Consider the following 14,523-nt stretch of genomic DNA (forward strand, 5'->3'; position numbering starts at 1 on the left):
CCTTTTACAGGCGTCATCTGCTACCTATTGAGTCTTCGTGTTGGTTCTGTGCTATGATTTTAGTTTTTTTTTTTTTGTATATCTCCTGTGAAGAATAATTTATTATTTTGTATCTCTTTTCAGCATACTTTTTATTCACTCGTTGTTTACTGTATTTGGATATACCCGATTTACAATGTTCTCTTCACTATGTATGTAGACACATAATGTTGTCACGTTCAGAGCGTGTTGATCCACTGAAAGTCCTCCAGTTCATAAATACCTCTGCAGAAACCTGCTGCCTACAATAGGAACGTCGGAGCTCACCGAGACTGCAGCATCCCTGTCGGCTGATGGCACCACACTATCTTGATGGTGTGAGTCCGTTGGGAATGAACCGGCGGCAGAGAGACGGGGACAGCAGGTGTGTAGGTTTTAAGGGCAGATTGGTATTAGCTGAAGTATGTTTGAAAAGTTACTGGTTTCGGCAGCGGGTGTTACTCTTTCGACCATAAGCCGATCTGGACTGCTTGACAGACCCATGCAATACAGCGGCCATAGTCTAGGAGGTAGGTGAAACAAGTAGCATACGAATACAGGACAACGACAAGACCTAATGAGAAACTGAGGGAATTGTGAGGTAGAACACAACAAATGTGATGTGGGGCTGGTAGCAGGCCCCAACTAATGCAAGTGCAAAAGCCAATGCAATTAACTCGTTGCAGGCTGCCTGAATTCTTTAATAAAGCTCCACCACCATGGGCCTGAAACATCAACCAAGGTAGTAACAGGTTAATATTGCACTTAGGCCCATATTTATACTTTTTTAGCGCCGCATTTGCGTCATTTTCTGAAGCAAAAGCGGCGCAAACTTACAAAATACAAATGTATTTTGTAAGTTTGCGCCGCTTTTGCGTCAAAAAGCGGCGCAAATGCGGAGCTAAAAAAGTATAAATATGGGCCTTAGTTGTCTCAGATTCAAACTCTAAATATGTCCACTGCGCCGTCTTCCACTGTCTCTAACCACTGACTATCTGGGCTCAGCCGTGATCATCTCTTTCGCATGAATACTGACGAATGTCTGCTTGCAAGAAAGGGGAGGAGAGGAAGTGTGTGCCATACTTCTATCTGGTTTTCACCTTCCTAATTTACATTTTCTTCTTTTTTTTTTTTTATCATAGCCACAGTGGTAGTGCTGTTTGTCACGCGCAGTCTCTTTTGGTACTTATTTTTGGATCTTCTTGTGTCATTTTTCCATGTTTATCTTCTTTTTCTCAGTGCTATTGGACAGTTCCTATTAAACATTTGATGGTGCCGATACAATTCAATCTGTGGGCTTTTTTTTTTTTTTTACAATGTACAGGTGACTCAGTACACATACTATTTCTTACCAATTTTGCGTGATGTGTTTTGAAACGTTAAAGGCCCGAGAAATCCAATAAAAATGAGAACATGATATTTCATATGTCTAAAATTAATACCGGTACATCGTTTTAACAGGAAACCCATCGGTCTGGAGAGGATGACAAATTTAAGGATTGGGTTAGAGAATGTGTTTCTCATCCAGCTGTTAACAAGAAAAGTATGATATATCAAACTTTAAATAAGCTTTTAAGCTAAGAACTTGATATTGATGGAACATAGAGAAAAGTGAATGTTACAAAAAAAAGGCCAGATTGTGTTATGAGTGTTGATGGTCTGACACAAGTCGATATTGCTTTTTGAAAGTGTGTTTCTTCTAAAGTGACAATGCTCTACCCATTGATTTATGCTTGGTTTTAATTAGAACCAGATTGAGCTTTTTTGAGGGAAAACTAACTTTAAAACTAAACATATTCCTAGTAACAAGCAGTAAAACTTTGAGGCCCTCTTCAAGGGCTCTGACCCTGTGGACCACTACTAATATCCCGCAAGTGGGAGATACCTATAATGCAGGGACCCTGATGAGCTTCCATGAGCTCCCGGAGCAAGATGGTCTACAGGAGGGGCAATTCATGACATATGAACGCTTAAAAGGCAGCAATACGCTATCTCCGGGAAATAGCCACGCAGTAACTGCCCCCACACACATGCTTGTCCGCTGGCTTTATGGTGCTGAGCTGCAGTCCGTTGGCACGGAGTGGTCCCTTCTCTGGAACAACTGGGAGGCTGATGCTGGCAGAGCATTTAATGATAAGAAATGGCAGAATGTGGTACAATACCCTCACAAGTTATCGTGCAACTGTCGGTTTCAACTTATACAGTTCTCTATCTTATACACATCATCCCTTAACCAATACAGATTAGAAAGGTTTTTTTCCAGACTCCTTTGCACATTGCCCCAAACGCCTGGCCCTAGATGCCATCTTTTTTCCCCACAAGTTTTGGTGCTGTCCTGGGCTCGGCCATTAATGGGCGCTAGAAGCCGACGCAGTGGCAGCTGCCACTGACACTCCTTGCTTGCTAGGCCTAAGAAAATGGTCTAAGGCAGACGGGGCTGGGCCACGGCTGGCTGATCCGCCTCGCTGGCTGCTCGATGTGCGGTCACCATCATGTGGAAGAGTTCTGCCTCGCCCAATAAATGGCGGAGGGCGCTGCCGCAGTGGTATAATGCCCAACACACATCACTGTGCACTGAGGAACTTGGAGGGTTGCGTAAATATCCTATAGCGCTGCAACAGGAGGTACTTCTGGAACAACTATAAGTCCACATTATGAAGGTCAAAACTCCCCCCTGAAGACCTATAGGTCTAGCTCCAACTATCGTCACATCCGTGTCAATATTTTTTACGCTAATGTGGCAATAGTGTGGCAAAAACGCATGCTTTGCTCCACTTTGTAAATCCTTGTGCCACATTATGCCTGCGCCAGGCATAATGTATGCGAGGGGGGGGGCGTTCCCCCATTATGGGGCCTGCAAAAAGGGCTCAGTAGAATCTATGAGATTCCACTGCACCATTTTTTGAAGCATTTTTTAATGTCTGCACAAAGTAGGCATTAAAAGGAGGCACACCATTATTTCTAATGGGCCTCCATATACTTTGCTGGATTAGCACCAACATTTTTGGCACTAACCCTGCAAAGTACAACAATAGCGTAAAAAATGATGACGCTATTACCCCTAACATGCACCATGATGAGCTGTATGTTAAATACGGTGCACACATGGTGGCGTTAGGGGGGCACAACGGACCGCAAGAAAATCTGGGCCCTAGTGTTGCTGCACTTTCCCTCTTCACATAGGGTCAGAGCTGATGTCAGCAGGGAACAACGGATGATCCTGGTCTGCACCATACAACATACATAAGCTGGGCCTCTCAGCCTGTCGGGTTTGAGTTCTTGGTTTACCATCTGAGTGCACACCTTCCTGATACCTGCCTCATGTCCTAATTCTACTGTCTAATGGTCTCCCACATGCAGGCCCCAAACTCTAAGCCTCTGCAGGGTTGTGGAATTCTTATATTCCGACGCCCAAGACATATTGTTAGGGTCAAGGGCAACAAGTTTTCATTTTTATTTTGTCCTTGGGACAAGTAGGCCCAACCCCCTTGCAGCACAAACACTTTGGCTGCCATTTTGCAGATCAGGGAACTGTCTGCAGTTGAGGTAATATGTACGTCCATATGTTAATGTCGTTCGAACTTGTATTTATGGCTCATTAATTAAAAGCCTTCATTATTAGGGTGAGCATTGTAAATAAACGTTTTAAGGTCTCAATGCCCTACTGACAGTGGTTCCAGTAAAAGAAAAAGTGTACACACACATTTGAAAAGTTTAACAATATGAGGCTAATTCTAATGCTCCCAGAATGCTCTCTGATTAGATGCAAATGTTTGCAGAAGCTTGTAAGCAAGAGTGATGATTGTTTGCTTTCATAATAAAATGTTCAGAAAAAAATGCAAAAGGAAAAACATTTTAGGTGCTATTTTCTTTGAAGCGTCATTTAGTAAAATGTGTTGATGCATGCAGTATTTCCAAAAATATTCCTCATGGAAAAGCAGTGTAACCATTTTCAACAAGACTATGGGAAGCGTGAACATAAACAAGCACTGGCTAAGCCAAACAATCCGACATTTCTTGTGAGTCTTTTGGTTTCATCAATGCGTGGTCTTGTTTTGACATGGCTTTTGTAACACTGTTACTGTGGGAGCTGCCAGGCCCTCATCATTGTAACATTGGCAAAAAAATATATATATATTTTTGGACCCTCCATGTTCTTTGCGGGGGGCCCCCTCCAGTTTCGTTACGCCACTGATCATCACAGTGGTTCCTAGCACTGAACAAAACTACTTCCTTGTGAAAGACCAGAATGCGATCACTCACAATAAAGCCAGCAGATCGATAAATAGAAGTTTAATAAAAAGAAAATGCCTTTGTTAATGCCAGACCTAATTAGGGATCCAATTTGTAAAGAAAGTCACAAAAGTGCACCCATGGTATGTCTTTGAATTAGTGGCCTTCATGAATTCACAAGAACTTACAGAAGTAGGCCAGGAAATCATACTCATAGAAAATATTTGTAAACTGTATTTTAGCACGAGCAAATATACATGTGTAGATTTGCTCATGTGAAAATCTATTGAGCGTTTACAAGTTCACTTTCCCTCCAAGCACTTTTTCCAGCAATCCTGGAAGAATTTCTACTTCTGCCCTTGTCAGGAGTAAATTTCCAACCTTTCCAATTATGGGAAAATATTAGAGAAGAGCTGATGAAAATCCTTAAAACATGCAAGTTAGTAGGTTTTCAGACTCAAAGGCATTCCAGCCCTGGAACTATTGCTTACTGAGCCCTCCAGCCCCAGTATGTAAATCTGTGGAAAGGTGGCAAAATAAGGAAATTGCTATAGTAGGAATTGAAATTGCAAGTATTTAAACCCTACTATAATAGTAGCCCTAGCATAATCAGAAAGGCTATTAAAAGAGCTCTTACATAGAGACTGCTGCCATAATTTGTCGCTGAACTACATGACATCAAAGGGACAAGTAGATTTTTTTACCGGACAAGTAAGTAAGTAAGTAGATTTAAGGAGCAACCCGTCCCATGGACAAGTAGATATTTTATTAAATCCCACACCCCTGTTTGGTGTTGGATGCTTCTGTTTAAAATGGGTTTTCTCTCATGTTTGGGTAAGGGGTTCTTTTAGTTGCCCTGATTCTAGTTAAAAAACAATTACACCATCCAAGTCTTTTGTCAACGCTACATGCTTTTATTCTATGTGTCCTAACTTAAAAGGCACAACAATGTCCACTGCATTGTTATGCTGTGATTTTTACCATGTCTAGTTCTCCTATGAACTATGTATGCTAATGCCAATAAATATTGTAATTTCTGACTACACTTCTAATGTGGTTTGACTTGGATGGGATGATTAAAGAGAATGGCTTTTGAAGAATTTGCTAAAGACATTTTTAGTTTCTACCAAACCTCTATCACAACGTTTAATATTATATTGGATGTTTTTAAAACTGCTGCAAGGGTTTTTATTAATTTTGTTACAGCTTTGAAAACGGTTCTGAAAAATGTTACATTATAAGACTTGGATATTTCTATCAAATGACAAGGAGTGCATTGAGCAAGTTTCTAAAGCTAAGTTTGAATTTTTAACAGGCACTCTTTCAAAACTGTGTGTGGGTATTTGCTTAAAATTAATGCAAGACATTATGGCAGTCGCAGTCAGGGAAATTGCTTGCTCGCTGTATAAACATTAAAAGAGAAATTGCAGGGTTATTCCATTATTGATAATTTCATGCACATGTTCCTGAATTCAAGGATTTTAGATTGCTTTCTTTAATTTTATGAGACTTCATACACTTCTGAAAATACTCCCTCCACCAGTGAATTGGACTTATGATAATGAAGGGGTTATTAGTGTAGATAGGTCCTCACTAGAAAACAATCTATTTAGCTTTGGGATACAAAACACTGTTGTATATTAAAAAAGGGTAAAAAACATCCTGCACAACATGCCTTTATTATGGACCTTTATACATATTTCTCAAGGATCTTAATTCCAAAATTACTTAAACTGCTTACCCATTTATGATAATAACCAATCTGTGGAGTCCTTTCTTGAAAGCATGCTATGCCTGATCCCTAAAAAAAGATTGACCCAGACCACTGTAAAATCTATTGTCCAACTTCTTTAATGAATTGGAACTGTAAGAGGTTTCCTATAATATTACTTTCAGGGGTAAAGAAATGCACGCCAAAACTTAAGTCAAATCAGTTTGGATTTGTTATGGGAAGTGAGATACCTCGTAACACTAGAATCCTTTTTCTTTAACATGACAGATAATTCCCACAGCTTCAAATCGGCCTTTCCAGCTTGGATAGAGAAAAGGGTTTTGACCTTGTAGATTGTTATGGGCTGTTAGTTGCATGCTTCTTGCCTGAAATTGTAAAAATTATATTTCTTTTATTGTTCCCCTAAAACATTTATTATTATTAATGCTGTTAAATACCCAGTACTTCTCTCTCAATCAAGGTACAAGACAAGGATGCCCTACCATCTCTTTTATGTATTTTATCATCAGAGTACTCCCTGGAAAAAAATAATGTAATAGTCCTCGAACAACGTTTAGGTTTCATCATTATGATGTTAAGTGGAGACAGAAGTGCCTCCAAAGTGTAATGTCTTTTTTTATTGACTAGAAGCTTGTTCAGTAGTCTCAGGCTACTTATTTAAATGGATGTGTCATATGTGTCTCTTTAACTCCCTTTGCCATATGTCATCTTTTGAATCTTACAGCCTGGCATTGAACAACACACTAATCAAACGTTTGTGTTTCTGGATTTCACATCTTTGTTGGAAAAATTAATCTTAATTAAAAGTATATTCTATAGAAAGGTAAGTAACTAATACAAAGGTGGTGTCCAATTTTTCTTTTTCGGTAGGGCAGATTGGACACAATTTACATGATGTAACATTGAATTATTAATTATCCCATTTAAATAGCCCTAATAAAATTGCATTCATCCTTTTTTTTTGGCTCTGCAGGAATTCTGTCTAAAGTTTTATGGAACAATAAATAATCCAGAACCTCTTAGGATCAACTTAAAAAAGCAACATTTATGGTAGTGTGAAGTTTCCAGATTTTCATATTCAATATTCCGCTTTTTGTTTATGGGAAGCATGGTTATGGCTTTCTGATGATTGTCCTTACACTCCTAAATGGATTAAAAATGAAACATCTTGGTGGTATCTCTTGCATTTTTAAATAAATGTTATGTCACAAAACCCAAGTCTCTCTTTTCCCATATTATTAGTCATAACTGTTTTTGGCTTCTCTTATTTCAGCAAGAAAAGTGACTAACTATGAAATAGTTTCCCTTGCATTAACTGTGTATGTTAATAAGAATAAAAATAGGAAAAGGATGCTTCATTGGACGAAATGGAGATCATAACAGCATTCCACCTGAGGCTTACCTAGCACTACTTAGCTTTTGTTTTTCCCTTGTATTAGCTTATATTTTATCCAATTTGCTATTTAAACTAAAAATCTTGGATACAGATAATTGCAAATGTGTGCAAAGAAAAAGGTTTATTACTCTAATTATTATTTCATTGCTATTGATTTATTTTCCATGGAACACACCTGAAAATTTAACATTCCTGTTAATTGATATTGATCTAATTGCTAGCCATCTTCATTGAATAAGCTAGAAAAACAAGGTCAAAGATGCACAGAGATCAAACGGAAGATCAAAACGAACCCAGGAACATCTTTAAAAGGCAAGAGCAAACGCAACGTTTCCTCAAGCGAATGCAAGAGAATTTAAAGCCTTATTAAAACCTAAGTGACAGGCCCAATATACAATGAACACTTTTGTAGAAGAGTCCACACAACAGCAGAATTCTTCCAGATAACATATCAAGGTCCAAGAATGGCTAACCATAAGTAAACGTTCCACTATAGCAATTTCATGACAATTGGCCCAGCTTAAAAGTGCCTACAAGAGAGCCTCACACTTGCTAAAGCCACACAGACTGTCTGAGTGCTATTAATATCCCTTCCATTATACAAATATAAACTCACAAAGAAAATAAGGAGATCGTCAGGAGGGCATATGAACAAACTTTTAGAGAGTGCTTAGAGGAATGGAATTACTCCTAAAAATAACATAGCCTACTTTCTCTACACAAAATGTATCACACCCACACACAGCTATCTCACAGTCTCCTGTTCACAAAGCATCCCCCCATGCACAAGATGCATTATATCAAAACTACTGGAAAATAAAATAAAAACAAAAGAAGTACTTAGTCTTGCCACAATAAATAATTGCTGTGTGAGATACAAAGTCCGAATCAAATGTTTAACCAACGTACCACAAGATTTGTTCAGAACTGTAGAAATAAACCCACCATAAAGGTTATCTGCTACTAGAGATCAAATTCAAAGTGCGATTCATAACTAGACTCAGAACAGGAGCCTATGATAGCCTCAGGGATGGGACTCCAAAACCTTTGAATCTAGAGGACCTTATGCTGTGGGACATACTTAGCACATCTGTGAAAGCACAACTGAACTATGTATGATTCAGTTGTGTCCTGGTAATGGAAAAATTCAACCAATAATACTACTTGGATTAAATGAAATGATAAAAATGTATAAAGCGCACTAATTACCAAAAGGCGTCAAGGCGCCTAAAGGGAAGGGGTAGCTCCAAGGAAAGAAAGAAACTCATGTCAAAAGCAAAATACAATCAATCACATAGTAAAGAGCCAGGTCTCCAGTGCTTTTCTGAAACTATTTTATTCCTGTAGATCACTAATAACTCGTGGAAGAGAATTCCACTGTTTTGCTGCAGCCACAGAAAAAGACCTTCCACCCCCACCTGGTTTTCCTAAATTTGGGAAAATGCCCAAGATTGTCAGACTGGAGATGTCTAGTGGGGATATAACTCTGGAACATACTAGTCAAAGCTCTGTGCCCAATATCTTGCACCTCCCTATGAACAATGCACAAGGTCTTAATGGAAATGTGGTTATTCACAGGTAGCCAGTGCAAATCGGAGATACCCGCCACGACTGATAGATGTTTAGGAGTGTCAAGTATAAGTCTGGCGGCTGCATTCTGTGCTAACTGAAGTTCAGCAGTTGCGGTTTTATTGATCCCCAAATGAAGAGCATTGCAGTAGTCGAGTGTACAGGAAATCGAGTCAAGTACAACCTGCTTACGTGCTTTCAGCGAAAGAAGGGAAACACCTTTCTCAATGTCCGTATAATCCAAAAACAAGTGGATACCATACAGCTGATTGACCTGGAGTTCAAACAGTAACTTGCTATCCACAAGTACACCAACATTTGTGGTGAACTCTAGTGGAGTAGGTAACACCCCAGAAGTGTCTGGCCACTAAGAGTTATTCCAAATAGAGGATTGATGACCACAAATCAGAACCTCAGCCTTATGGCCATTTAGTCTAAGATAGTGACTGCTCATTCAAGATGAAACTGGTTGCATACAATTCTTGAAGTTGGCTGCAGTGGTCTTCACATCCTTGGTGATGGACACAATAATTTGTGTGTCATCTGTATGACATAAGGCCTGCAGTTCACAAGACGCTATTGACCAGAGGCGAGCCAAAGATTAGAAAGGGTTGTGCTGAAAGATGAGCCCTGCGGCACACCACATGGCAAAGAAATGGGATCAGAGCTAAATTGGTTTATGACAACTGTCTGGGATCTGCCATTCGAAACCGAGGTTACCAGATCTAGAGCTGACCCAGAAAGCCCAGTATTCACAGGTGTTCCGCCAGCAGGGCAGGAGAGTTAATGTCAAAGGCTGTGGCTAGATCCAAAAGGATCAGAGCTGCAGCCTGCCCTGCATCGACCACACAATGGATATTATCTACAGCTGACCAAAGTGGTTTCAGTCCCATGATTAGTTCAAAACCAAAATTGAGAGGGAGCTAGAAATTCATGATTCTCCAAGTAAGCCACCAGTTCTAAGTTAAGATGCTCCTCAAAGATTCTAGACAGAGTGGTCAAAAGAGAGATGGGCCTAAATAAAAAATTTCAGATCTAAGGGATCTAAATTATTATTATTATTTTTTTTTTAAACAAAGGCATTACAACTGCCCTTTTCCACAATTGAGGGTATGCTCCGGATCAAACAGCGTCTTTAATAGTGATAGCACTAACAGATCTAACACTGTGGTGATGGGATCATGTCTGCTGTACTAATTTCATTTGAATAGGTTTTGTCGGGACAATATCAGTCCAGTATTATTTTGTGATGTAACTGCAAACCCATTAAAGAATCTTTGCAAGTAATAGCTAGCATCTGGAAAGTGATAAATGGTGGGCTTACAGCAGCACAATTAAAGTCTCAAGATGTATTGGTCCTGCCCACTGCGTGTGTTCTGGATAATCTCTTACTGGAGCAGTCCAGTAGTCCTGCAGAAACTAAGGACTTCTTTCTATTACAGTATATTCTGTTTTCACTACAGCATGCCATCAAACAAACAAACCACAAACTGGGTAGTCCACGTAACAGCTTTTCATTAAAGACTTTAATTGATGTGCAAGAATATAAATGATCTCCACTGTTATGGATTAGTACACCATTTCTGCACAATTAAAACTGAGCAGCAAAGATCTTAACTAAATAATTATACAAAACTACAAGAACATATTTACTGTTTACAATCATTAAATTAGCTAGATTTTCATTTACTAGTTCAAATAGGACAACTATATACCAGTACCAGGTCAATCTGCAATATATTAGGTTTTCTTTCTTTTTCAATCCACACAAGTCATTTACATCCTTCATTTTCTTTAATTTATAAAACAAGAACTTCATATAAAACTTTTTGCCCTTCATTATGAACAGAACATTTTCATACACTTGCACGAGCAACCAAACGTGTAACCAGCAAACTATTTGGCAACACAGCAACATTTGTAATGCCTTAAATTAATAATATAAAATGGTGTTTCTTTAGCAAATATACATCTGTTTCTTATACCCAGCATTGTCCCACCCCAAAACATATTTGCAAGTCACGTTAAGGTCTGGTGAGCAAGCAGAACTAGTTTCGCAAAATTCCTCACTTCTGTATCCCAAAGGCTTATCGAATAGCAACATGGACGTACCTCTATATGAGCTGCAAAGCTGAATGCTTTATGATGAAACCTGCACAGTAAAATCCCTAAGGAATTTACTAAATCTTTGATATGTTCAATGAACATTAATATATTGTTGAGTAAAAAGGGGGTTAAAGACAGGCTCTGCTTCCATTGCCTGAGTGATACAAAAATCAGGTCTTGGAGGCAAAATCCTGTTTACTTGTGAAAATACTGGGTGGCAGACATGTTTTATCATGCTGACCGGAAAAAGCAACAAGCTCAATTTAGCGTAAATGTAAGAAAGCTGTACATCATTCTGGTGGTAAGATTCTCCAGTCATTGTAAGTGAAATTGCAATGGATGGTATAACAAATAGTTGATCAATGAGCTGCTTTCTTTTGTTGTTTAATCCTCCTAGCACCTGTTGACTCTAGTGAATTTTGGAAAGCGGACAAGTTCCTTATCTAATGTAGTGCTGTACCCTGAGAAACCTATATTTCAAACACTAAATAACGGAAGTGAGGGGAGAAAAACCTTGGCTCAACCTGCATTCTATCAAATTCAGCAAGGTGTCATGGCACAAAGTTTAATTTATGTACAGTTTTACCCATACGTGCTTTTACTACAACCCACAAAAAGTAGTTACATTAAGACCTTGCCTCTATAATTTATCTGCAGCAGAGGCAACAAGGTCGTTATAAGCCATTTTAGAAGTTACAAAATAAGCAATTTACACACTTTGTTCCTCAAATAAATAGGATTTCTTTCGTTTTTTTTTTTTTTACAGACAGCAACTATTTGAGGTCAACCCTTTTGATATAAGTCCCCTAATATAATACAAGTTCTACAAAGAGAAGGCATAATGAACAACTTCTAAATCTGCACATTTAAGGTGCTTTCTCGCCCTCTTGCGTAACTACAGCGGTGGCGCAAATGCAGAGGCTCAATTTACAAAGCATTCCGCTCTCATATGTAAAATAAAGTTATGTACATGGAGTATTCAGATCCAGAGACAGGTTATTAGAAGTGGGAGGTGTGCTTTATTAGAAAAAAAAAATTATTTTGATATTCTACATTTACTGCTGCTCTAAGTTAAGGCTACAGATATTAATACCATTTCAAAAATGAGATTTTTGCTATTTTTGGAATTTGTTTATTTAAAAGTAAAAAAAAAAAAATCAGCAAATATCTATCATACAAAGCAAGTCAGGACTTAGGCACTGTTTTTTTTAAATAGGCAGAAAACTACCATATGTGCAAATTTGGTATTTTCCTTGATCATACTCTGGCCGGTTATTGCTTTTGAGGTTTAACTGCTTTTGATGTGTTTTTTAAATTGGCATGGCATTCCTATTCGAAGTGCAATGTCGCTCTGCCCCTTTTTTGTACCTCAAAAGCCGCTCTCCATATTAGTTTTGAGACCTAGATCACTGCTTGTTTCTTGGTGTAATCAAGATGACTGCATGACAAGATTATTTTGATGAAACCTGTTCTGAAAATAGGTAAAACCCTTACTTGATGCAGCGCATCCCATTTAGGCACTTCGAGTCTGTACCTAAACATGCTTTAATTGCCAATAAAACACAACTCCATTTCTTGATGTCAAGACGTTTTTGTACATGTACCACTTGTGAAAAAAGGCATCAAAAGAATAAATTCCCCAAATCACACGCATTTCCTTAGGACGGTACATTCTAAGATTTAGAAAGCTAAGCGAACGGCATCAGTTGCACCAGCAAAAGCAACCTGGCAATGCTGCATCAAAGAGTTTCTCTTCTCTCTGGCCCCCTGCATTCTTTAGCACTCAGATGTAGTGGATGAACGTTGTATTCCCTTCATGAAGCTCAAAAACCTGAATTCCTTTGATAATGACGTAGCTGCTCGCGTCAGCATCAAAACGTCTATCGAACCAAAACAGTTCTATGGAAAACGCCGCTCAAAAAGTCCTGTTCCCCGTGTCTGAGTTTCTACAGCCTTGTTGTTTCCTTCTTAGCTCTGATCTTCGTTCCAAACAGTTCATCACTTCCCGAGCCTCGCATGCATATACTGTAGTTAAGGATACAAAATGGGGGGTTCAGTCTCATTATCTGTCTGCAGAGATGGTGTTCCTTCATACCGTCTCCTCCATAGACAGCAATGGGCTAATATACTCAAATCCTTCAAATTCGGACTGGTCTATTCTTTTTATTACATCACTGTAAAAGAAAAAAAAGAAAAAATCAGCATCTTGCGTTCTGGCCAGAGCAGATTTTATATAACAAGTTAATTCTCAAGTAAGTTCTTTTCTTTTTGTCTTTATTCTTTTTCTCGGATTGGTACTAATCCATTAAAACCACATAAAATACAATTCATCATCATCTAAAATGGTTAAAAAAATAAACACAATAAATCCATTCAAAAACGAAATACATCATTATCGTCTAAAAATAGTAAATACAATGTACATTATATCCATAGTAACAAAACAGAAATATGAAAAATCTAGCATTTGGGTCGCACACACTATAATGAGTTTACAATTGAGTAGAGAACTCCGTTAAAAGACATATACTTCAACTATTAAAGTACATCCTAAAAACAAATTGCTATATACCGCATAGTTCGGCACAATTGTACCCCCTAGCTTTGACCTTGAATAGCCCCTGCAAAAAAACATGGCCTCACTATAACAAATTGAGGATGAGTGTAACATTTGTAAGTAGATCAAAGCAGGCTTTACCTGATAAAAACCTTCCCCCCTCAGCAATGGCAAGATATATTGCTGTCTCACGGAGATATAGTGGTCTCAAAAAAATAAAAAATAAAAAGCATAGTATCATGCATGGAACAATTATCACAGGAACTTGGTCTCTGGTTAAACTCAATATGAACAAATTGGGGATCTACTAACAGCCAAGGCTGAAGATTTAATTTGAACAGTGTTAAAAGAAAAGGCGATGGGGAGAATTTGCTGCCACCAAATAAGGGTCCATGCCTATAACTGTTTTTGAGATAACATATGAGCGGAGCCCCGGCTTTAGGAGCTCCTCCCTCGCTCTTATAGCTTTGGCTCTTGCCATGAATTGCTTCTTAACCCACCTAACATCCTTCTTTTTAATTTGTGCAGGAGCCTCAAAGAAGGCAGGACAACCCAACTCCTCCAAAGTGTCCCTAATATACCGCAGCCACGCAAGAAAATAAGTTACTTACCTGTAACTGTAGTTCTCCAGTATTGGAATCTTTCATAGATTCACATGCTTGAATCATTCCCCGTCGTCGAGATGGGAGTCCCGGTATAATTTTCATAAATAATGTTAAAACATATTGAAGAGAAAAAGGCCCTAGGCCTCTTCAATTTGAAGTCTATCAGAGTCATTTTGTGAAAAGGACCAAACTTGATCCTCCACCAATCAGGCGACAGCACCCTTCAGAACCTCCTGAGAGGAGCTCTAGCACCTCAGATTTTCCACGCACAAGTGCGTATTTTACGATGAGTATATGTACTACTAGA

At 38.7% G+C, this 14,523-nt stretch overlaps 1 protein-coding gene across 3 annotated transcripts in view; it reads right to left on the minus strand.

The window, feature by feature from the left end:
• Positions 1-10,452: 10,452 nt before the first annotated feature.
• Positions 10,453-14,523, minus strand: part of PRKCZ (protein kinase C zeta) — a 604,208-nt gene continuing 600,137 nt past the window's right edge. For all 3 annotated transcript variants that reach the window (XM_069240998.1, XM_069241001.1, XM_069241000.1), the window contains one exon: positions 10,453-13,228. In XM_069240998.1, coding sequence (XP_069097099.1) covers positions 13,144-13,228 — 85 coding nt within the window. In that variant the 3' untranslated portion in view covers positions 10,453-13,143. The remainder of the gene's footprint in view (positions 13,229-14,523) is intronic.

Source organism: Pleurodeles waltl, chromosome 6, assembly GCF_031143425.1.
Source record: "Pleurodeles waltl isolate 20211129_DDA chromosome 6, aPleWal1.hap1.20221129, whole genome shotgun sequence".
Classification (NCBI taxonomy): Eukaryota; Metazoa; Chordata; class Amphibia; order Caudata; family Salamandridae; genus Pleurodeles; species Pleurodeles waltl.